A 23,156-nucleotide genomic window follows, 5' to 3' on the forward strand; every position below is an offset into this window, starting at 1 on the left:
TCCAGGCCTGGGGGGGCGGGGGAGGCGAGCTCCACTGTTTGGGGAAGTCGCCCAGCTGCTGCCATCGGCTCTTGGAGGGCGTCGCCAGCCCCAGGGACACAGAGGATGCCCCCCGCCCCCGCCAGACCTGCTCCAAGGAACCAACCGGGGGCGCCCAGCCCTCCCCGCCAGGCGGGCCCCAGCGAGCCGGCGACTCCAGCAAAGCTGCCGGGCAGCACCGATCATGACCCCCGGGCCGATTTCGAGAGCGTCGTGGCCGCGTTACTCCCGCCATCCGGCCCCGTGAGGTCCCCAGCATCGTTCTCAGAAGGGGCCCTGTCCGCCCACCCCCATCCCACGCCAGGGGCCTTCCTCAATTTGCTTCCCTTTTCAGTTTCCCACTGCTCGTGCTGGAGCAGAGATGCCTCTAGAAAGCATTGGCTGCAGACTTCCTTCTGTCTGAGGACAGCGCTGGGGGGTGGGGTGGGGGGCTCCGGGCGGCCTCCCAGCCCGACCCCTCGCCCGAGGAGCGGTGAGGCCAGAGCCTGCACTATTCGGGCCCTCTGGGCCCGGAGCAGGAGCAGCATCGGAGTCCCGGCGCCTCTAGACGCGCACACCCAGCCCGCCTGCAGGACGCCGGTGAGAGAGGGGGGTGGGCAGCCCTCCCTGGAGGGGGCCCCGGTAAAGCGCCCCCCGCAGCCCCGCTCATGGGACGTCTGGCTGCAGGGGGAAGGTGCCCGTGCACCGGGCCTGCCGGGCAGGAAGGGTGGACGCTACGGCCTCCTGCAACAGCTCCATCCGTGCTATGCTGGGTGGGCTGCGGGACGAGCCCCCTCCTGTCACCACCGTGGGTGCCCTGCCTCCAGCCACCGGGGGGAGCAGGGGCGAGGCCGCGGCAGGCAGGTGGGCTTCTCCTCCTTGGTCTCCCAGAGCTACTCTCGGGCCCTCCTTTTGTGACCCCTGCTCCTGCGCACCCGAGGGCAGGGGACTCAGCAGGGGCTGCCTGGCACGGTGGCATCACAGCCCACTCTGCCCATGAGGCCGGCCCGGGAACCAGCCGCCACGCGAGGTGTGCAGAGTGCCCAGGTGGTGGCGGGCACGAGGCAGGGCCTCAGCCAGGAGTCCTGGGGGGTCGGGCTGGGCGAGCGGCGCACACCTCGCGGGCCTGGGTGTCCAGCTCGGCCTCTGGGCGCTCTGATCACCGAGTCTGAGCAGCGGGATCTTGCTGCGAGGCTGTGGAGCGGCATAGAGACCTGCTGGCATGTTCTGGAAGGGGCCCCGGGGAGGGCCCGGGCTCCTGCACACGACACGGAGCCTGGGCTCCTAAATGATAGTGATTTCTAGAGTCTGGAGCCTGGCAGTCAGTTCAGGGCACCGGGCTACTGCCCGGGTGGGAGGGTGAGGACCCCCTGGGGGCAGTCGCCACTCACGGGCCGCCCTCAGGCCCTGACCACCTCCCAACGGCATCCCCTGGGGTTAGGGCTTCGAGGAAGGGATTTCAGGGACACGGCCAGCCAGCCGGGGCAGCCCCTGACCCGTAACCGCGGGAGAAAGGACAGGAAGTGGCCCTGCGCCTCCAATCCTCAGAGCCGGTGTTGTGTGTCACCAAGGAGGACGCCCAGGTGACGGCGCACGGGCCCGGGGGGCTCGGTCACTGCGTGCGGCAGAGACCAGGAGGCAGACCGGGAAGCAGGGGCGCCCCGGGGGCGGGGGCTCGCGCCTCGGGGGAGGCTGGGGCACAGGGCCAGGCGATGGCCGAGGGGCGCGGACGGCCCTCCCGGTGGGTCCCGAGCAGGAGCTGGTGGTCGCTGCCGGGGCGGGTGGTTGCTGGGGCTGCTGGCACCTCCCCCGCGGCCCCTGGGGCCTCACTGCTGTCCTGGCCCATCCTCCACAGTGGTCCTCCCGTCCTCCTCAGTGGTCCTCCCGGCCTCCGCAGCGGTCCTCCCGGCCTCCAGTCCTCCGCAGCGTCCCGCCGAGGGAGTCTGTCTTGTGTCTCACAGCCTGAGGGCGGCTTCCTTCTCTCTTCTCCGGAGACCCGAGGCGACTTCCCGGGGGTGGATTCCCTGGCGGCGCCCATGGATCCCGGCCCCGAGGAGGAAGGGGGGGCCCTGGCCATCCCCCCGCTGAGGCCCGGCGAGAAGTTCCACGTGTTCGTGAGCTACAGCAGCAGGGACGCGGCGTGGACCCACGCGCTCATCGGCCGCCTGGAGGCGGACCTCCCGGGGCTGCGGGTGTGTCTGCACGAGCGGGACTTCGTCCCCGGCAGGAACATCCTGGAGAACATGGCCGAGTGCATCCAGCAGAGCCAGAAGGTGCTCCTGCTGCTGAGCCAGGACTTCGTGCAGAGCCGGTGGTGCCTCCTGGAGGCCGACCTGTCCCTGTTCGGCTACTGCCTGGAGAGGAAGGCCGTCATCCCCGTCCTGCTGAAGCCCTGCCGGGTCCCGCTGCACCTCAGCCACCTGACCTACCTGGAGGCGACTGACAGCCGCTTCTACCCCAAGGTGCTGCGGCTCCTGTGCCAGGCCACCCTGTGCGGGGCGCGCTCCGTGCCGGCCCTGCGCCCGGCCGCCTCCCTCTACAGCGGGAAGACCCTCCTCACCCTCAACTGCATCAACAAGGACAGCCTGTCGTCTTGGCAGGTGGGGACCTTCAGCACCCTGAGTGTCCCGGACCCCCTGAAGGAGGTGCTGGAGGAGCCCGAGGTGTACCGGCGCGCCCTGGGCGTCCTGAACGGGGCGCAGTCCCCCAGGTCCTGCCTCCGCTACCTGGGCTGCAGGGTCCCGCTGGGCATCTTCCTGATTCTCGTCTCCTTGGCGCTGCTGTCCTTCACGCTGGTCCTGGGGCTCCAGCGGAGCCCGCCGGCGCAGCGCTTCCTGCTCCTCTCGGGCGCGGTGTTTTTCTGCCCCCTCGCCTTGGTCCTGGCAGTGAACACCCTCTGCTGGTTCCAGAGGTTCTCCAGGAGGAAGATGCGGGAGCTGGCCCTCAGAGCGGGCGAGGCCAACCTCCTGCTGGCGCCCCACTCCGTGCTGGTGGGCTGTGACACCATGAACAAGCTGCACTTCGTGTACGTGCTGCTGGAGGAGTGCAGGCAGGTCTTTCTGGAGTGCGCGGAGGGCGAGGCGCTGTTCCGGGAGGCCATGCTGCGGTTCTCGTCCAGCTACGCCTGCTGCGTGGCCCACGCATACTTCCCCGCCTCTGAGGACGTCCAGGGGGCTCAGGGCCACCTCCAGCTGGGCCTGTGCTTCTGCCAGTTCGTGTCTCTGCAGCTGAAGAGACACCAGGGCCTCGGGGTTTACCCCGTGTGACGGCAGGACGGGCCGGGGACAGTGCCTCTTGCCTGACTGCCGGGCTGCCCCCGGCTGGCCCCGCGGACACGGCCTCCCCGGGGCCTGGGGGGTGCACACGGGACCCTCACCTCTGGCCAGGACGGCCACCCTCGGCCCTCACACCGCCCCGGGGACCCTGCAGCCTGCTCGGAAGGCAGCGGTGGCATCAGCCCAGGTGGCCTCACAGTTTGGGGAGGCGGCATTTCGGACAGGCTCCCCGAGAGGGTGCTGGGGAAAGCAGCGGGCTTGCCTGTGACCCCCGGGCCCCTTGGGGTGCGCCTGCCTCTGCCTGGCGGCCCGTTAGTGTCCAGGGGACCAGGGCGGACCGTGCTGGCCCGCGGCGGCCCTCCCCTGAGCTGCTCTTCCAGGCACCGGCCCCTCCTTCCCGGACACCGAGCGCGGGGCTGGCGGCGGAGGGGTCCAGGCCCGGCAAGGGGGACGCAGCCACGGAGCTCGCGCCGTGCACCGAGAGCCCTGCGGGGCCAGCCACAGCCGCCCTGCGCCCGTCCCCACGCGGACACCCCGTCAGCCCCGTGTCCGCAGCCTCTCCCGGGGGCGGGGGGGGGCCTGGGGCTCTGGGGCGCGGCCGGGCCGTGACCTCCGACCTGGGCCGCCCGCCCCGGGGCCCGCTCCCGGGCTCAGAGGGCAGCGCCCACCTCGGAGCTTCTGGGCTTCCGCAGACGCTCTTCCCCGGGAGAACTCAGGTACCTGCGGGGATGAAGCCCGCGCGCCGGTTCTGGACGTGGGGGCGCAGCAGCGGCAGCACTGGGGGAGCAGCAGGGCCCCGCCGCCCCGGCCCGCCCCGCCCCCCGCGCCGAGCCCCGCCCCCCGCGCCGAGCCCCGCCCCCCGCGCCGAGCCCCGCCCCCTCTTCTGAGCCCCGCCCTGTTCTGCTCCCCGCCCCCTCCTCTCTGAGCTCCACCCTGTTCTGAGCCCCGCCCTCCGCTCAGCCCCGCCCCCTCCGCTCAGCCCCGCCCTTTCTGCGCCCCGCCCCCTCCGCTCTGCGCCCCGCCCTCCCCGCTCTGAGCCCCGCCCCTCCTCTCTGCGCCCCGCCCCGCCCCGCCCCTGTGCGCCCTGCAGGACCGTCGAGACCCCCCCCTGGGCCCAGGGACCCATGGGCAGGGCCTTGGGCAGCAGGGGTGGCCCCAGGTGCTGCCCCGAGCCTCAGCGCGTCCGTGAGCGAGCAGCTGGCAGGTGATGTCCAGGCGGGTCTGCGGTTGGAGCTGCGCACCTGCCCCTGCACCCCGGGTGCCCGTGCGCGCCTGGGCAGGGGCCGCACTGCGAGTCTCCGGGCGGCTGCCTCGCATCCGTTTTGTGCGGCGTCGTGCTGACCCCGGCCGTCCGGGGAGCTCGGGCCCCAGACCCCAGCACAGAGCACCTAGGAAACAGGCGGGGGGATCCCTGGGTGGCGCAGTCGTTTGGCACCTGCCTTTGGCCCAGGGCGCGATCCTGGAGACCCGGGATCGAATCCCACGTCGGGCTCCCGGTGCATGGAGCCTGCTTCTCCCTCCGCCTGTGTCTCTGCCTCTCTCTCTCTCTCTGTGACTATCATAAATAAATAAAAAATTTAAAAAAAAAAAAAAAAAAAAGAAACAGTCGGGACCTGACTCCCCAGCAGCCCGCAAGGTCAGCAGCGTGCCCGGCTCCCGGCCCCTCTGTCGTGCCCCTGCGTAGCCCCGCACCGCCCGCCGCACCGCGGACCTACCCGAGCCCTGCTCCTGTGGCTGGAACTGACCACCTGGCCCTGGCTCGGGAGCCCCTGGGAGCGCGGTGAGCCTCTGCGCCGCCGCCGTCTGCGCCCTGCCTGGACCCCCCGGGCTCGACGTGGCCTCTCCAGCCCTGCGGACCCGTCCTCAGGACACGCGAGCAACAAACTTCTCCATTTCAACTTCTCGTGTGAAAGAACAGCAGGGCCTGCGGTCTGTTGCTGAACCAAAGCTCGCCACCCTGCGGCCTGTGCCCACTTAACGGGCGGCGATTGAGCACAGGCTGGCCCGCTCGCCTCCCTCCTGGGGCCAGGACTGCCCCGGGGAGGCCCCCACAGAGGCAGGAGGGGGGCTCTGGGCAAGGGGACGGCATGAGCACAGGCCCTGGGCAGGGCCAGGTCACAGGAGGAGCTGCCAAGTAGGGGAGGTCCTGTGAATGCCCCCGGGCTCACTGAGCGGCTTTGGGTGCCAGAACATTCCTGGGGGCAGGGCTTGGTACCAGGATCCTCCCCGGGGGCCCCAGCACCCGGTCTCTGAGCTATCCAAAACAGGGGCCATGGTCTGGGCCCCAGGCTGAGGAGCAGTAGGGACGCCGGCCCCCACAATTGTAGCATGGGGTGAGGACTCAACAGGCCCACCCGCGTACCTGCCCTGGGCTAGAGCCACGCTCCCCGGGGGCACACAGGGCCCTGGAGAACCCTCGGGGCCTGGCAGGCTATACCCTGGCTGTGCCAGAGAGCCCAGGAGCCCACGCCGAGCTGGGTGACCAGCCAGGCCTTTTAGGCCCTGGACTCCTGGCTGTGGCATGGGAACCCCCGGGGGCAGTAATGGGGGCCTGCGGGCCGAGGCCTCTGGTGTGCCTGGGCGCCCACATGCACACGCAGCCCCTCCGCTCCCCGGCAAACCGCGGGCTGACCTTGCTGCTCCTGCCCTGAGCACCGTGCCGCGTGGCCCAGAGGCAGCACACGGATGAAAGACAGATGACAGTCTTGTCACTTCAAAAGGCCATGATTTTTCAGGTCACGGAAGAGCACAGCGGCGCACAATAAAGAGAAAACATCCAGGCGAACCATCTACAGGACCGTTGATGTACTCGGGCTGTGGGAGGCCCAGACGCCTCACAGGTCCTGCGGGCCCGGGGATGCCAAGGAGGCTGAGCCCGTGGGGCTGCCCCGAGTCCCTTCTCTGCTCCCCGCGCCGTGTCCACTTAGTTCCCCAGTGCTCGCACGAAGCCCCCTACCGGGCCGGGCAGGGTGAAACTGGGGGGATGCTAGGCCCCAGGGGGTGGTGCCCCCGGTGCCCTCGCGGAGCAGGGTCTGGAGCTGACTGCACTCGGCGCCCGCACTCCCAGCCAGCGCTTCTCCCCAGGGCGGCGTGACCCCGGCTACCTCCCCGCAGCCTGGACACAGGGGACACAGGGCTGCCCCAAGTCCCCCTGCCTGCCTTGACCCTGTCCTGACGCACACCGGGTTGGTGCTCCAGAGGTCTGATGGGGCCCCGTCCCCCCGCCTCCAGGCACGCCTGCTGCGCCCAGGAGCCTGGCCCCCCGCGGAGGGAGAAGCCTCAGCATGCCCGACCTCCACTGTCCACCTGCGGGGCACCCGAATGCACCCCCCTGGGCAGGTGAGGCAGGAGGCAGGGGGTTTCCTGGGACCTGCATCTCCTGCAGATGCCTCAGAAATGCCTCAGTCTGTCCTGGCCTGGTTCTCGGGCGGGGTTGGGGCGGGAGGGGCTGAGGCTCTAAGCAGTCCTGGGGGCACCTCACTGGGCTGCCGGTCACTAGGGCCCCAGCTGCTGTCCTGGCCAGCGCTGAGTCTTGCTGTGCCAGCCACTGGGGTGCACCCCATGGGGCCGCTGCACAGGCGGCCTGAGGCCTCCACAGCCGCACCAGGGCTCGCTGTGAGACGGGAGATGAAGGCCTCCAAGACCAGCTGATCCCCCGCTGCAGCTCGGGCTGGCTGCTGCAGGTGACTGGGGCCCTCGGTACTCCGTGAGGCCCTGCAGGTCCTTCCAGGACTCCCCAGGTTCCCTAGCCACCCCCCTGCCACTGCCGCTCCACCTGGCTGGCCTCTGCCCTGTGGGCTCTGGAGACCACTTCTGGGGGAAATCTATTCAAAACACGCATCAGGGGCAGCCCGGGTAGCTTGGCGGTTTAGGGCCGCCTTCAGCCCGGGCGTGATCCTGGAGACCCGGGATAGAATCCCACGTCAGGCTCCCTGCGTGGAGCCTGCTTCTCCCTCTGCCTGTGTCTCTGCCTCTCTCTCTGTGTCTCTCATGAATAAATGAATGGAATCTTAAACACACACACACACACACACATCAGGTCAAACTCTGGCTCGTTTGAGGAGCCCTATTCAAGCCCCAGGGGCGCTGCCACCTTCTGCTTGCCCCCATCCACCGCCCCACCCTGGGGAACGGTGTCCGCCCAAGAGAACGTGCGGTGCATCTGTGCGTGGGGACAACTGCGGAGAGGAGACAGTGCGAGGACACGTTTGCATGCATGTGTGAGTGTGCATGTGTGTGCACGTGCAGCTCCTGTGCGTACGTGTATGAGTGTGGGCACGTGTGGCACGTGTGTGCAATGTGGGCACATTGTAGGGCACTGAGGGAGGAAGAGTGTGTTCTGGCTGCTGTGTTGCACTGTGCTCCTCAAGCTGCAGCCCTCAGGTCACGCCGTGGGCCCCACATCAGGGTCACCCCCGGGGGTCACACCTTGGGTCAGAGCGGGGGTCCCACTGCAAGGCCACCCAGGAGCCTGCAGTTGTAAGAGGTGCCAGGGCGCTGCAGCCCACCGCAGTGTGGAGCCCGCCTCGCCCCCCGCCCCCATGAGCTGGGCCTTCCTCCCGGCCGGCCCCTGCGCACGCTCCCCTTTCCTCTCAGCAGCAGCTGGCAGGTGCGTGGCAGGTGGATGAGCTCTGTGCTCAGGGCCGGGAGTGACACGCTGCTGTGCCTGGGGCGGGCACCCGGCGGCGGCGCTGCTGAAGGTAATGAGGATGGAGCAGAGGCCTCCCACCTGCTGGGGCGGTGCTGGCCTGATGGGGAAGGCGGTGAGCCTTGAGATGACCTTGAGGACGGCCACGACCTAGGAGGAGGCGATAGGAAGCTGGGAAAGCCTCAGTGGCCGGTCCCAGGGGTGGGGGGTGACCCCTGTGTGCATCCTCAGGAGGTGCCCTGTCAGCGGGCGCTTCTCACCGTGGAAACCACGTCCAACCAAACAAAATTCCCCTCCTCCTTAAGCTGCGCCCAGTGTGCCCCCCACGGTGGGACAGGGCCCCAAGGATGAGGCTGAGCCTGCGTCTGACGGCTTGGGCAACTCGGGGTTGACTGGCAGAGGACACGTGAGGCCCCGCAGATGGCCGGTGGCGCCCTGTGCTGACTTGCAGCAGGGCGGGACCTCTGGCGGAGCCTAGGACTTCTTGTCCCCCATCTGGAGCCCAAGAACTCAGGACACGTTCTGTGTTTGGGTAAGAATTGTTTTAACTTTTGGGCAGTGTATCTGACGCTGTCGACACCGTGGGGCTCTGCTCCGGCACCCGTGGCTCGTGAAAGACTTTTTGCAAGAGGTTTCCGTAAACTGTGGGTAAGAACAAGACCTCCGGGGGATCCCTGGGCGGCTCAGCGGTTGAGCGCCTGCCTTTGGCCCAAGGGGTGATCCTGGAGTCCCGGGATCAAGTCCCACATCAGGCTCCCTGCATGGAGCCTGCTTCTCCCTCTGTCTGTGTCTCTGCCTCTCTCTCTATCTCTCTCTGTCTCTCATGAATAAATAAATAAAATCTTAAAAAAAAAAAAAAAGACCTCCAGGGCACCCAGAGGGTGTGTGGGACCCTGAGAAAGCGGGGCCTGGTGGGGGGGGGGTCTGTGGAGCCCTGGGCCTGGCCCCCAGGGGCTGCGGGTGCTCCGGGAGGTGGTGTGGAGCTGGCTCTGCAGCCGGGTTGGGATTGCCCAGAAGCCCCGGGGCCATCGTGGAGCCCTGTTGGTTCCCGCTGATGGCACCTTAGCAACTGGTTTTGTTTAGTTTGAAGGCTATGGGTTACCTCAGTGACCCTGGGTTTTAGTTCTAAGATGTGTGAGAGAATTTCCATTAAGATCCGGTGACCGACGCCGTCGTGTCTGGTGGCGGGAGCATGTAGGTGCTTGCAGCGCATCACAGGGGGGTCTGGAGGTCCACACGTGACCCGAACACTTCGAATCAGCTGTGTCAGCTTGGTTAGAGCTTGAAATACCCAGGGCATGTAATTAATCGAGTTCATCATGTCTGTAAAATGTCTTTTAAAAATGAGAGACTGAGGGATCCCTGGGTGGTGCAGCGGTTGGGCGCCTGCCTTTGGCCCAGGGCGCGATCCTGGAGACCCGGGATCGAATCCCACGTCGGGCTCCCGGTGCATGGAGCCTGCTTCTCCCTCTGCCTGTGTCTCTGCCTCTCTCTCTCTCTCTCTCTGTGACTATCATAAATAAATAAAAATTTTAAAAAAAGAAATAAATAAAAATTTAAAAAAATTAAAAATGAGAGACTGGATATATATCAAATGTACAAGTTAATAGAATAATAAGTACAGAATAAGGGAAGACACACCAACACAAGAGTAACTAGATTCAGAAGTAAGGTACTTTTATTTATTTATTATTTTTTAAGATTTTTAATTTATTTATTCATGAGAGACACACACAGAGAGAGAGGCAGACACAGGCAGAGGGAGAAGCAGGCTCCATGCAGGGAGCCCGACATGGGACTGGATCCCGGGACCCCAGGATCACGCTCCGGGCCGAAGGCGGCGCTAAACCGCTGGGCCGCCGGGGCTGCCCGCTTTTTTCTTAAAAAAAAAAAAAAAAAAATTATTTATTTGACAGAGAGAAAGCATAGGCAGGGGGGCTGCAGGCCGAGGGAGAGGGAGAAGCAGATTCCCTGCTGAGCAGGGAGCCCAAGGCAGGACTCCGTCCCAGGACACCGAGATCATGACCTGAGCTGGCCGTGCTTCACCCACTGAGCCCCCCAGGCGCCCCCATTAGTAAGTTTTTAAATGGAGCTTTAAAGGCTGGGAAGCCAAGGAAGCCAGTGGAGAGACCTCCCCAGAATGTGCCACGTGGATCATTCTAAGCTGAACGCACTGGGACCCTGCAGACTCCAGAGAAACTTCCACCTCCCTCTTGACTATGCAGAAGAATCTAAATTGGGGGGACCTTCCCAGAATAGGGGTGGTTAACAGATCAGTTCCCTCTGAGTGACCCCTCTGTGAGGCAGGACAGACATGTGTGCCTCATCACCCTCCCGGGAGCCCCAGGCCCCACCGCCTTCTCCTTAGTTCCCGACGACATACCCACCGCACCTTGTCTGACTCGGGATTTCCACGCCTGCAGCCTGCATGGAGTCCCTGTCCCGACCCCATTAAATTGGATTTTGTCCTGCTAATCTGTCTCATCTGATTCTTACCCAAGCTAGAAGGACCTTTGAGAGGACAGGACTTCCTGCTCTCTAACGCTGCTTTAAATTTATAATCGTAAATCATAACATTTTGTAAATCAAAAGCATTTTTTTTTTTCAGATTTCATTTATTTATTCATGAGAGACACAGAGAAGCAGAGACACAGGCAGAGGGAGAAGCAGGCTCCATGTGGGGAGCCCGACGCGGGACTCGATCCCGTGACTCCGGGGTCACACCCTGAGCCCAAGGCAAACGCCCAACCGCTGAGCCGCCAGGGGTCCCCTCAAAGGCAGGTTTAACTCAGCAACACCACTCCCCGGAGTTTGCCAGGCAGGTAAATCTCCAACAACACGAAGCACATATGCATAAATTATTCATGGAGCATTGTGTTGCAAAATGTTGTAAAGCACCTGGAAAGCCCCGGGTGGGGGGACGCCGCGGGAACGAGGGGGTCCTGGGTCCGATCACACCTTGTGCACTGGCTTCCCATGGGTAAGTCCATGTGCTGCAATAAAAAATGCATTTGGTCTCGTCCCGGGGTCCCGGGGTCCCGGGGAGCAGCTCCCCAGCCCTGGGCACTTCCTGCGAGGCGGGGCCTCTGCTCTCAGGGCACACCTGGCTACGCTGCTGAAGAGGTCGGGCCGGGGTGCAGGCTGCTTGGGGCCGGGCGGGAGCCAGGCTAGGCGGCGGGCGCCCGCGGGGCTGTGCCCGAGCACCCCCACCCCCACCCCCGGCCCTGACTTGTGAACTTTATGAGAAACTAGTCGTCCAGGAGGCGCTTTCCCGAGTTCTGGAAGTCACTCTACTGAGCAATCGAATCTGAAGAGGTGATCCCCCAGCTTCGTAGTCGAGGTGGACAGACAGGGTGGCCGCCCCCCGCCATACGGTCTGAACCGGGAGGCAGGCTCCCCAGACCAGGCCCTTCCCTGGCGGGGTCTGTGCCTCTTCCGGGGAATAGGGTTGAATGTGGGACACCCGGTGGTGCGCAGAATTGGAGAATTGATTGTCACTTGTGTGGGGGAAAAAAAAAATCATTACAGAGAAAAAAGTCAAATGGGAGGGGAAAAAGGCAGATGTATGTGCTTGTTTGTGCAGAAAGACGCACAGACAGCTGAGCTAGAAACTCAGAAGACGGGGACGCCTGGGGGGCTCAGCGGTTTGGCGCCGCGGCCTGAAGCCCAGGGCGTGACCCCGGGGTCCCGGGATGGAGTCCCGCGTGGGGCTCCCGGTGTGGAGCCTGCTTCTCCCTCTGCCTGGGTCTCTGTCTCTCTGGGTCCGTCATGAATAAATAAATAACCTTAAAAAAAAAAAAAAACTAAATAGACTGATTTCCCTCAGGGGTGGGAGGGAGTCGGCTCCTTAGGAATCCTGTTAATGTTTTACTTATTACAAAATAATAGGATGTGAGGTGGCGGGGTGATGGCCCGAGATGGGATGAGCCCTGGGTGTGATCACTGACCTCTACCTCTGAAACCAATAGCAGATTATGTCAATGAATGGAACTTAAATTTTTAAAAATGTGAATTAAGGGCGCCCGGGAGGCTCAGCGGTTGAGTGCCGGTATTCAGCTCAGGGCGTGACCCTCGGGGTCCCAGGATCGAGTCCCACATTGACTCTCCACATGGAGCCTGCTTCTCCCTCTGCCTGTGTCTCTGCCTCTCTGTGTCTCTTATGAATAAATAAATAACATCTTTAAAAATAAATTGTGATTTCAAAAAAAAAAAAAGGAAAAAACAAAAAACTAATGGATAAAATCAACGAAAATGGGGGAAGGACCCAAAACCAGAGTGTGAGCAGTAATAAGTGACTCCACCATATATGAAAGGAAGCGAGGGCAGCCCTGGTGGCTCAGCGGTTAGCGCCGCCTTCAGCCCAGGGCGTGACTCTGGAGACCTGAGATCGAGTCCCCGCCGTCGGGCTCCCTGCATGGAGCCTGCTTCTCCCTCTGCCTGTGTCTCTGCCTCTCTCTCTCTCTGTCTCTCATGAATAAATAAATAAAATCTTAAAAAAAAATAGCAACGTGAACGACAAACGCAAATATCCTGCGCACAGCATTTTGACGATCGACCCGCCCGTTCCAGACAGAACCCTGAATAAGCAGCAGGCGCTTGTTTGGGCCCTGGCGTGGGTTACCAATGCCGACAAGGACTCCAGTGGATTCTAAGACGAAGCAAATAAATATATTGAGAGTCACAGGAACCAGCCCTCCGCTGTTGGAGGGCAGTTCTCACACCAAGGGCAGGGGAGCGAGAACCGCGGAGCCACTGGGACCTCGCGGAGATCCTGTGTACCCCGCGTACACCCGCAGTCTAGACGCCGCGTGGATGTACCTCATAGATTACTGTGGGCTGTGTCTACACGTATGTACATACTCGCACACACATGCACGTGTCTGTGCACACACAGAGAGGAGGGAGATACGGAGCGTGTGTGCACGAGCGGGTGTGTTACAGACCACACGCGCAGCTCCGTGCACAGAGCGGCCAAAGCAACACCCGTAAGCAGCACCCAGATCCTGGTGGCACCTTTGTTGGTGGTGGTTTTTCTTTTTTTCTGGATCTTATTCATGAGAGACAGAGAGAGAGAGAGAGAGGCAGAGACTCAGGCAGAGGGAGAAGCAGGCTCCATGCCGGGAGTCAGACTGAGACTCGATCCCAGGACCCTGGGGTCATGCCCTGGGCCGAAGGCAGGCGCTCAACTGCCCCTTGTGGGGCAGTGCCGGTATTCCTTTGTGCCAGGAAGTTAGGAAGTGCCCAGAGGCTGACGGAGACGTGTCCCCAGGACGACTTCTACTAGCCAGGTACGAAGCAATGTGACCATAAAAATAAATAATGAGAGCACGGATTCCAGCCGCTTGAATGACATGGGAATCGGCGGGTCATGCTGATGCAAACAAATGAAAGGGGAGAAGGGAGAGATTTTCTTTCCGGTAAACTAGTGGAAGATCAACTAATAAGTGTAGAAAACGTGCTGAATTTAGGCAATTGTCACTTGGAAAATACAGTAGCTGGATTCAGACCAGACTGTGAGTGCTCTGAGCAGGGAGGGCTGAGGACCAAGGTGTTTCGTAATCTCAGAGCAGCGTCCCCCGGACCGTGTATTAACTTACAGAGGCAAAGGGTAACCAAAGGGTAACGTCACGGGGCGCGACCCATCGGAAGCCACCCGAGCCGAGGATCTATCTCCTCGGGGCGCACAGCCGGACCTGCCTCCCGGCGGGACACCGACACGGACTCAGCCTCTCCCGGGGATGTGTCCCGCGGCTCATCAGGACAACACGCCTCACATGTGCGAGCTGAGGCCGCTCTAAGGTGACCTGAGGACGGGGAAGGAGGTAGTGGCTGGGCTCCCGGACCGCCTCCCGGTCAGGCTTTTCTTTTTGCTAGGAAGGACGTTATTGAGACAGTTGGGGAAATATTAATAAGGTATATTGATTAAATAAGAGTATTATATCTAAGCTAAATTCCTGATTTTGGTCATTGCGTGAGGTGATGTAAGAAAGTGCCCCCAGGAAATCCGCACTGAGGTATTTAAGGGTAATGAGGCAACTTCCTCTCCAACAGCTCAGAAACACTTCAGCAGAGGACATTCACGGGGATGGTGGCTGCTAGAGACAGCTGGCAGGTCACGCCTGGCAGATCCACAGAGGGCTGGACAGCTGGCTGGAAGACAGGAGCCCAGCGGACGCAGACAGCCTCAGACCCAGCCCCTCCCCCCCTGCCCTCCCCCCAGCCCCCGGCCTCGGTGGTGTGTCCATGGAACATCTCAAACACCTGCCTCACCCACTTCCTGCTATTCCAAAGCTGCTCAGACCCCTAACGTTGCCTCCCTGCCCTGGAGGCCGGATGATCCCACATTGTCTGAGCACCCAGCCCTGTGTCCCCACGCAGGACCCCACTAGGGCCCAGGGACTCTGACCCACGGCATCGGTCACTGGGCCACGCACTGAAAAGGCTTCTTTCCTGTCTGTTTCCTTGGCCTGAGCACCCAGCCCTTGGTGCTGGGGTCTGAGCTCCCCCCCTCACCAGGGTGGGCGTCTGGGCCTGGGATCAAACCCCTCAGGGGAGGACAGGTGCTGGAGTGGGGTCCTGGTCAGGCCTAGCCAGGTGGGAGAAGACTTGAGCCTCCCAGCGCTGAAGCAGAGGGGGAGATGGGGGTGCTGTGGGCTGCGCGGAGACTCCTCAGACCTCCCACCGCCCCTGTACTTCCAAGGGAATGGAAGATGGGGTGCTCTGGCCGCGGGGAGCCCCCTCGGGCCCCAGGAGTGGGCTCACATCCCCTGTCCGGAGGCCCAGGGCCGCTTGGATGCACGCATTCGCTCACTTCTTCAGTGACGTGTGCCCGTGGGCCAGGCAGTGGGGGCGGGCACCACGTGTGGGTGCTGCCGGGGACAGGGGGCTCCAGATGCTGGGTCCATCGGGGTGGGGGGTGGGGAGCACGCACAGCACAGCACAGCACGGGAGATGGGCCAGCTCCGCTGGAGGTGGGGCTGGGCGAACTCAGGGACGGAGCCAAGGTCCCAAAGGCTCCCTGAACATCGCAGCCAGCCTCCGAGGGCGAGGCCGCGTCCACGCTGCCCCCCCCCGCCGGCGTGCACAGGTGCACCCCGCTTCCCAGGGCGGCTCGCTGCCCCCCCACCGCGGCTCTTCACAATCCTGCAGGGGCCCCTCCCTCCCGGCAGGAGGGGGAGGCACGCGGGGGTGGGGGGAAGCAGGAGCAAGGCGCGGGACCAGGATGCGCAGGAGAAACAGGAGACGCAGCTGGATGTGAATCTTTACTTAGAGAAAAGCAGCAGAGCTGGAAGCTCAGGGGGCAGGGGCATCAGCGAGGGGTCCCGGAGGCGGGGGCACGACCACAGGAGGGGAGCGCGTCGGGCGAGGGCGGTCACAGGTGCCGCCGGGGGCGCTGCCGAGACAGAGGGGAGGCGGGGCGAGAGCGGGCGCTGGAGGCGGGCACACGACCCCCCGGCCCAGGTGCGCGGGAAGGACCGCGCGGCGAAGCCCCGCCCCCGCCCCGCCCCATCCCTCCCGGCCCCACCCATTCCCGCACGCCCCGCCCACTTTCATCACCGCCCCGCCCCCACCCCGCCGGCCCCGCCCCTCCCGTCCACGCCCCGCCCCTCCCGGCCCATCCCTCCCACGCCCGCCCACTCCCATCAATGCCCCGCCCACTCTCGCCCCCGCCCCGCCCCGGCCACGCCCACCTACCCGGGCCGCAGGTGCGGACGCCGTCACTGGGGGGCCGGGGGCGGGGCGCTGCCCGCTGCCTTGCGCGGCGGCTCCTTCTCTCCCGGCGCCGAGGGCTTTCCCGGGGGCTCGGTGGCCGCCGCCCCCGCCGCGCCCGCGCCCGCGCCCGCCCCCGCCGCCGCCGCCGCCGCCGCGCCCGCCTGGGTGGGCGCCTTGGGCGCCTCCTTGACGGCGCGGTAGCTCTCCCCCCAGGCCGAGGGCGTCTCGGTGCCGTGCTTGCGGCTCAGCGGGTAGGCCCCGATGGCGGCCAGGATGCTTCGGTGGCGCTCGGGGTCCATCTCCGTGTAGTACATCTCCAGGGTCAGCGGGGTGCAGATCTTGTGCTGCGGGGGGGGCGGGGTCAGGGCGGCCCGAGGGTCCTCCCTGGGGCGGGCAGCCCACCTGCCAGGCTTCCGCGGGGACATGGGGGGCCCCTGCCCACCCCGCCCCGCCCCGCAGCGGGCCAGGCCTTACCCGGAGCAGGAAGCCGTCGGGGCAGGTGAACTGGTCATACCAGATGGCCTTGTACATGATGAGGACGCAGCCCAGGAGCGCCATGGCAAAGGCGATCATCCGCGCGGTGGGCAGCTGGGGGGCCGGGGAAAGAGAGGGGCGCCCGGAGGGTCAGCGCGCTCGGGGCAGGGGCTGCGCTCACTGCCTCTGCTGGGGAGTCCCTTCCAGCTCCCAGACGCTCCCCAGAGAGGGCAGATTTCACAGGGCTTTAGACATGGCACGCTAAAACTGGCAAAGCTGTCATTTAGGGGACTTGAGGGCGAAAAAACAGGGTGGGAAAAAATATTAGGCACAGACACAGCAGAAGTACAATCAAAGCCCAGGTCACTCAGGAAGAGACACGTGACCCCGGGAGATGGGTGCAGCAGGAGCCCTGGGCCAGAGGAGCCCCGCGGAGCCGCAGGGCAAGGGCCCTGAGGGGGGGATCCCTGCCCACCTGGCTCCCTGACCACAGGCGAGGGGGTGAGGGGCCCAGCCCACCTGGCTCAGAGCACGGGCTCCCCTGCCTCAGCTGCCTGCTCCCCATCTTCCCTGCCCCCAACCCCCCGGGATCAACCCCTGGGCAGTGTGGCATGGGGAGGGGGGTTACCCTGCGCCCTTCCTCTGGGTGGTTACAGGCCAGCTTCTGGGCCTCCAGGTCGGGGAACTTCTTTGGCTGGTCCGGGGAGGACAGCTGGTATTCCGTCTGTGTCTTGATAACCACCTGCGGGAAGAGGGGAGCCAGGACCACACTGAAATGGGGGGACTAGGAGGGGCCCAGGTCGGCTGCCCAGGAGCTGGGTGCTGAGCAGCTGCCGGACTGTCTAGTGGCGAGGCTGCGCTAGCTACAAGGGCCGGCTGGGGGCAGGCAGGCGGTGCCCCCAGGTGCCACACAGTCCCCTGAGCCCAGGGCTGCCTCTAACCCTGAGCCCCAGGGCCCCGGCCTCAGGCCCACTGACGCAGGCCCGGAAGGTGGCCCCTCTGCTCCGCTGAAGCACCTGCCGCGGGTCCTGCTCCAGGGCACACGGGGCGGGGGGGGGGGGGGGGGTGGTGGACCGCAGCTGTGCCTCGGCAGATTCCTCCAGAAAGCTGCCCTCCATCAGACCTTGCCCAAGGACCCTGTCTCGCCCACAGGGAAGGTGGGAATTTTTGCTCGAAGCGCCTGCTGGGCACCCCTGCCGGGCACCGTCTGCCAGATGGCGTGAGAGTCCCAACGGTCACCCTGCGGTCAGTTTACACAGTTCACAGATGAGGAAAGGGTGACTCCGGGTGATGGGACAGCTGATCAGGTCACAGACCGCCTGGCCAGCTAGGGTTGTGGCCCAGCCCAGGCCTTCCCCTGCTTGCTCTCCTGCCTGTTGGGGGAGGCCACATGGAAGCGACCCTTGCCTGTCCCCTCTGTTCCGGGCGGGCTGAGAAGAGCCCTCCGTGCTGGCCCAGGCGCTCACCTGGTCAGGGAATGGTGGCTGGAGCTGGCTGACATCCAGGGGGCTGATGAGAGGGACGCTGTCTGTGGTGGCCCCGTCCTGATCCCCTGGGTCTTTGCCCGGCTTCCCGGAGAAGCTGCAGCCCAGCTTCACCATGGTGAGCAGCGGTCCTCGGCCTGTCCGGGGGAGACACCGGTCACTGCCCACTCACCACCCGACCATGGCACCCCTGGGAGAGGGCGAGGGGGCCCCAGCCTGGACCTGGTTCCTCACACTGGAGCCAGGACAGCCAACATCCCAGGACAAACCGGGCATGTTCAGCCATAGGTCTCCTGGCCCCTGGGCCCCAGAGCCATGCGGGGTGTGCCCGGGCACACAGGCGGGCCTGCCCCAGGGCACTTCGGAGGGCAGCCGTTGTGCTCAACAGAAACCGATCCCGATCCCGCCTGGGGGGCTCGGTGGGTTCAGCATCCGACTCTTGATTTCTGCTCAGGTCGTGGTCTCAGGGTCCTGGGATCAAGCCCGTGTCAGGTGTCAGGCTCCCTGCTCAGTGGGGAGCCGGCTTGAGATTCTCTCTCCCTCTGCCCCTCCCCCACCTGTCTCTCTAAAATAAACAAAATCTTTCTAAAAAATCATGATTAATTTCAATAATATCTGGAAAAGTATTTGAGAATATCCAACAATTGTTTATTACTTTAAATACCTATTAGCAGACTAAGGGTAGAGGAAAACATCCTTCACCTGATAAAGGCTACCCACAAAACCCCACAGCGTCGGTATGAACTAAACAGTGAAAGCTTTGCCTTTAAGATGAAGGAGCTAAAACGGCCTTTTACTATCAGTTCCATAAGTCGTAGCGCTGCAGGTCTTACATCAATGACAAAAAATTATCCCTCGATGTGGGAAATAAGCACTGACCATAAAAGGGCTACATTAGAATTAAGAACTTCCGCTTATCAAAACGTAGCCTTCAGAGAGCGGCAGCAAAGCGAGACCGGAGAAGGCAGGTGCAACGCGCCGATGGCGAGGGACTCGGGCGCATCAGCGAGAGATGTTCAGGTCCCTCTGCCCGAGTGTAACCTTCCTAGGAAATCGGGTCTTTGCAGACGCGACTGCGCGGAGACGACGTCATGGTGGATCACAGGAGCCCTACCCCAGTGCCTGGGGTCCTACGTTTGGGGGCACACAGGGAGGCAGAGGTCGGAGGGATGCATTCACAAGCCACCGAACACTGGGGTCCCCAGAAGCGGGGAGAGGCCGGAAGGCTCCTTCCCTAGAGCCCCAAAGGCGCACAGCCCTCCCTGATTCTGGATTCTTGTCTCCAAAGAATCCTTGATTCTCCCACATACGTGCCTGTTGTTTTAAGCCACCCGCTGGGTGATTTGTTGGCCGCGAGGAAGCTAACGTTGGGGCAGAACAGCTCAGGTTGATGAAGAAAAAAATTAGAAAAACCCAATAGAAAAATGCAGGAAGGAAGATTTCAAAAGGCCACGGATACTAAGCAGGCGCTCGCCTCATTAGCCCACGAGGGGGCGAATCAGAACCGGCTCGGGGAAGCCCCCCCAAACCCAGGAGAGCTCCAGGAGCCCAGGAGCCAAAGCCCTGCAGGGGGTGTGGACTCACGTAAGCCACACACCCGAACCCTGAGCGGCCCTCACTCTGGGGTGGACGCCCCGCAGGAGGAGCGCCCGTGAACGTGGATGGCACGGCCGGTCCCACCGACACACCACCGCACGCCAGAAAACAAGCTGTAAATGAGGCGTTCCTGCCACCGGGTCCTTAGAGCAATGGGGTGAACGGTGTAGCCGCGGGCAGGACCCGCCTGACCCCTCGGGAGGAGGCTGGCCCCGAGAGCAGCCGCCGGAGGAACCAGGCTCGGCGCTTAGGGACCCGCACTGCGCGGCTCCAGACCAATTAATGCTCCTGCGTCTGGGGAGTCTGGGGGGCCTCGGGGGAGGGGAGCGGCTTCAGGGCCCCGCGGGGATTTCCAGTCTTCACTGGCTGGTGGATGACTGGGGTGCACTTACCTTCAATCATTAGGCTGCACGTTTGTTTTACGTCATCTTCCGAATATTCATTATATTTCACAACAAAGAGTTCAAAATAAATGAGACCAACAACCAAAGGACAGCAGGCTGGAGGCAGAGGCCCGGCCACCCCACCCCTCCCCAGGCTTTGGGCCCTGGCGTGCGCCTGCGCAGAAGGGAGTCGCATGGCACCTGTGCCCGGCTCTCTGCCCACCCCCTCCTTGTAGGACCGGGGTCAGACCCCAGGGGGCTGTGCTTCCGGCCCCGGCCACTGCCTGCGCCCCTCCTATAGACTGCTGTCCTGGGGTAACCTCACTATCCCCAGACGCCTCCCCTGCAGCAGCCCCACCAGGCCCATGGGGGACCCCCTCACACCCCAGAGGCCAGGCCCTGCTGTGGGTTCCTGGTGTGGGCAGGCAGGGTGGGAATACCGAGGAGCTCCGGCCCAGAGGCCCAGGGGTGCCGGGACGGACGGAGAGTGTGCAGGTGCTGGGCAGGGAGGTCCTTGTAGGACAAAGAGGGGTGGCCGGGAGCCGCATCCTCGGGGCGCAAGGAGGCAGCTGGCTGGGCAGGGGGCACCCCCATCGGGGACTTCCTGGGCGCTCCAGGGAGGAAGGTCCCCTTAGGGCCCTGGGGGGGCTCGTCCTTGGATCTACGCCCCGGGCCCAGGGCCCTTACAGGCCAGCAAAGCGCCCCCGACTGCGCCCCCAGGCTGGAGGGCCTCTCCCAGGGAGTGGGGCTGGCAGGGGGGCAGCCCGGGGAGGACGCACCGTCACCCCTGCACCGGGCAGGGCAGCCGCGGGAGGCCGAGGTGGCCCAGCACCCATGGGAACACCCCGGTGCCGGGGAGGACACAGGGCCAGGAAGCCCTGGGAGGGGACCCCGGAGGGAGGACCTGACGGGCTGCGGAGGAGGGGGAGGCCGGGGAGGCCGGGGAGGCCGGGGCAGCAAGTGCGCAGCGCTGCAGGGGGGCTTCGCAGGGGCGGGAGGGCGGCGGGGCCGGGAGGGGTCGGGCCTTCCAGCTGCGGGGCGCTGCGGCTTGCGGGGGGGGGCGGGGGGCGCGAGGTCGCCCTTAGCCCCAACCTCGGGCTGGCGGCCGGGCCCCCGGGCCGGGGAGCTCCGCCTCTGGGGTCCTCTAGGAGCCAAGCCTCCGCCGACGGAGCGTGACGTCCGTGTGACGTCATCACGGGTTTCCATGGCAACGGAGCCGGGAATGACACATCTTCTCCAAGGGAAGGAGCCATTTGGGGCCTTCGGGCCTCTCCGCGTCGGGTTCCAGGCGTCACGCGCGAGGCGCAAAGCTGGGGCAGGGGCGGGCTGCATGTGGGACCCCCCCATCCATTTCCCTCGCTGAGTCGTGGGGCCCCTGGGCAGGCGGGCTGGGCTCATTCACAGGACAGGCTCGGAGGTCGGTGGTCGGTGGGTGGGGGTCGCCCTGCGCCTCCCGCCCCCCCTCCCCTTTCTGCCGTCGTCCGCTCCCCGCTGCGGGCTGCTGGGCGGCGTCTGCGGAGGGGGCGCGGGATGAGCGGGGCGCGGGGAGGGGGCGAGGGGCCCTGGCGGAACAGCCCGCAGGGGCCGGGCCGCGGGGTGCTCGTCCCCCCTCCCCTCCCCGCCCCCCCCTCCCCTCCCCGCCCGGCTGCATCTGCGTCACACCAAGGGCTGCGCACCTGCGCGGGCTCGTGCGGGCCGGGCGCGTGTCGGGCGTGCATGTGACTGCGGAGCGCGGGGGGCGCGTGCCGAGCGGACACCCCCAGGGCGCAAGCCCGCGCCCCGCCCGCGCCCCGCCGCCCCCGGCCTGGCTCTCGGCTCCCGCACAGCCCCGGAGGCCCAGGTGGGGGCGGCTCGGCTCTGCACCCGCCCCGGCTTCCCGCGCGCCCGCCACCTGTGGCCCGAGCCCGGGGTCTGCGGCAGGTGCTGCTGGAGCGATGGCGCGTTCCTCGGGGTCCGGCCGCCCGCTGCCCCGCGCCCCCCGCGCCCCCCGCGCCCCCCGCCCTCGCACAGAGCCGGACGTTCTGGAACTGGCCGCCCCTCCGCAGCCCCCAGGGCCCTCCGGCCACCGCGACGCCGCTGAGGCTGGCCCCGACCCCCGCCCGCGCTGCGCCGGGGTCCGGGCGGCACGTCGGGTCTGCGCGCGGCTGGACACGGGCGGTTCCTCGGGGGTCCGGGCAGCGGCTCGCCCCGCGGAGGCCCCCGGCCGTCGGGGGGGCCTGCGGACAGCACCCCGCTGCGGCCGCCGGAGACCCCAAGGAGGGACCCCGGCTCCCCCCGGCCGCGGTGCCCCCGTCCCTGCACACGCACCTGCACGCGCACCTGCACGCGCACCTCGCGCGGCCGTGCACACGCCCCTGCACACTCGGCCCCCCTCGCCCCCGCTCCACAAGGAGAAATGTGGAAATGGCTCACAGGCGGCTCCGACGGGCAGCTGCTGCACGGCGCGGCCGCAGGACGAGGATGCGGAGGAAGGATGCGGTTCCAGACGCTTCGCAGCCGGGGCGGGGCGGGGGAGGGGCCGAGCCGAGACCGAGGCTGCTGTCGCCTGGGAGACGCGGGCGGAGGGAGGGAGCGCTTGCGTCTGCGGCCACCGCTCCACCCCGGAGCCCCCCCGTGGGAGCTGCGCAGGGGCAGGGGGTGCAGGGGGTGCAGGGGGTGCAGGGGGCTCCCACCCGGACAGCACACCGCCTGTCTCACTGCGGAGGGGGGGGGTCAGCTGAGCCCTGCCTGCCCCTCGGCCTGCCCCCCACGACCCTGTCCGGGGCTCAGACTGCCTTCTTGCCCCCCTTGGTGTGCCCGCGCCTGAAGCCCCAGGGCGGCCCCTGCCCCTGGAGCAAGCCTGTCGCTCGTCCCCATTGGGCCACCAGGGAGGGGTGCTGGGGTGCGAGCGCAGCCGTGACCCGGGCTCGGGCTGCTGCCCAGTGTGGGCGGCCCTGCTGCCAGCTGGTGGTGGATGGGCCTGAACGTGTGTTTGTGCAGACTGAGGCCTCCCTCCTCTGGGCGGGTGCAAGGACTAGTCACTAGGGCCCGTGGTCACTCACGGGGCATTTACGGTCAGCTTTGTCAGCTAGACGTTTCCCAAAAGGCCTGCACCGTCTGAGGCCAGAAACAGTGGCAGGGTCCCTCCACCTGCCGCCGACACTTGCTGTCGTCTTTGGTCACCTGGGGCCGTAGGCTGCGCAGCGCAGCCACCGGGATTTGGCTCCTTAGATGCTGGAGGTTCCAAGCCGGGGTCAAGTCGAGGGCAGGCTTGGTTTCCGCAGGCTCCTCTCCTTGGCTGGTGGCTCCCAACGGTCCCCCGTCTGCCTTCGTCTCTTCTTAGGACACTCATCAGAGCCGATTGCACCCCTGAGACGACCTCCTTTTTTTTTTTCCCAGCACACCCAGCTCCGGGATCAAGAGCTGCGTGCTCCAGGCCCGAGCCACCCAGGTGCCCCTAGAACGATGCGTTTTGAATTAACTTTGGTGTGCAGTGGGGTCCCGTCGCGGCTTGCGTGGAGTTGGCTCACGGGTCTGGGAGACCCGAAAATTGAGAGCTTCTGCGCGCCCTGACAGCGGCTCCGAG

At 65.2% G+C, this 23,156-nt stretch overlaps 2 protein-coding genes across 5 annotated transcripts; one reads left to right on the forward strand and one right to left on the reverse strand.

Moving 5' to 3' along the window:
- LOC112928865 (uncharacterized) lies at positions 1-4,828 on the forward strand. Of its 2 annotated transcripts, none has more exons than XM_026010744.2 (2): positions 1-618; positions 1,874-4,828. In XM_026010744.2, the coding sequence occupies exon 2, from the start codon at positions 2,055-2,057 to the stop codon at positions 3,282-3,284; it is 1,230 nt and encodes a 409-aa protein (XP_025866529.1). In that variant the 5' UTR covers positions 1-618; positions 1,874-2,054; the 3' UTR covers positions 3,285-4,828. The 2 variants fall into 2 exon arrangements, with proteins under 2 accessions (XP_025866529.1, XP_072596620.1); XM_072740519.1 differs by having other exon boundaries at positions 1,895-4,828.
- A 10,362-nt stretch (positions 4,829-15,190) lies between these two features.
- On the reverse strand, positions 15,191-22,149 carry CALY (calcyon neuron specific vesicular protein). 3 transcript variants are annotated; one of them, XM_072740523.1, is made up of 7 exons: positions 22,004-22,090; positions 18,492-18,742; positions 17,595-17,749; positions 16,757-16,870; positions 16,129-16,242; positions 15,637-15,998; positions 15,191-15,334 (listed from the first exon to the last, which is right to left on the reverse strand). In XM_072740523.1, the coding sequence occupies exons 3-6, from the start codon at positions 17,727-17,729 to the stop codon at positions 15,660-15,662; spliced, it is 702 nt and encodes a 233-aa protein (XP_072596624.1). In that variant the 5' UTR covers positions 17,730-17,749; positions 18,492-18,742; positions 22,004-22,090; the 3' UTR covers positions 15,191-15,334; positions 15,637-15,659. The 3 variants fall into 3 exon arrangements, with proteins under 3 accessions (XP_072596624.1, XP_072596623.1, XP_072596622.1); XM_072740522.1 differs by lacking the exon at positions 18,492-18,742 and having other exon boundaries at positions 22,004-22,149; XM_072740521.1 differs by lacking the exon at positions 18,492-18,742 and having other exon boundaries at positions 21,899-22,089.
- Between the last annotated feature and the right edge of the window lie 1,007 nt (positions 22,150-23,156).

Source organism: Vulpes vulpes, chromosome 15 (genome assembly GCF_048418805.1).
Source record: "Vulpes vulpes isolate BD-2025 chromosome 15, VulVul3, whole genome shotgun sequence".
Taxonomy (NCBI): domain Eukaryota; kingdom Metazoa; phylum Chordata; class Mammalia; order Carnivora; family Canidae; genus Vulpes; species Vulpes vulpes.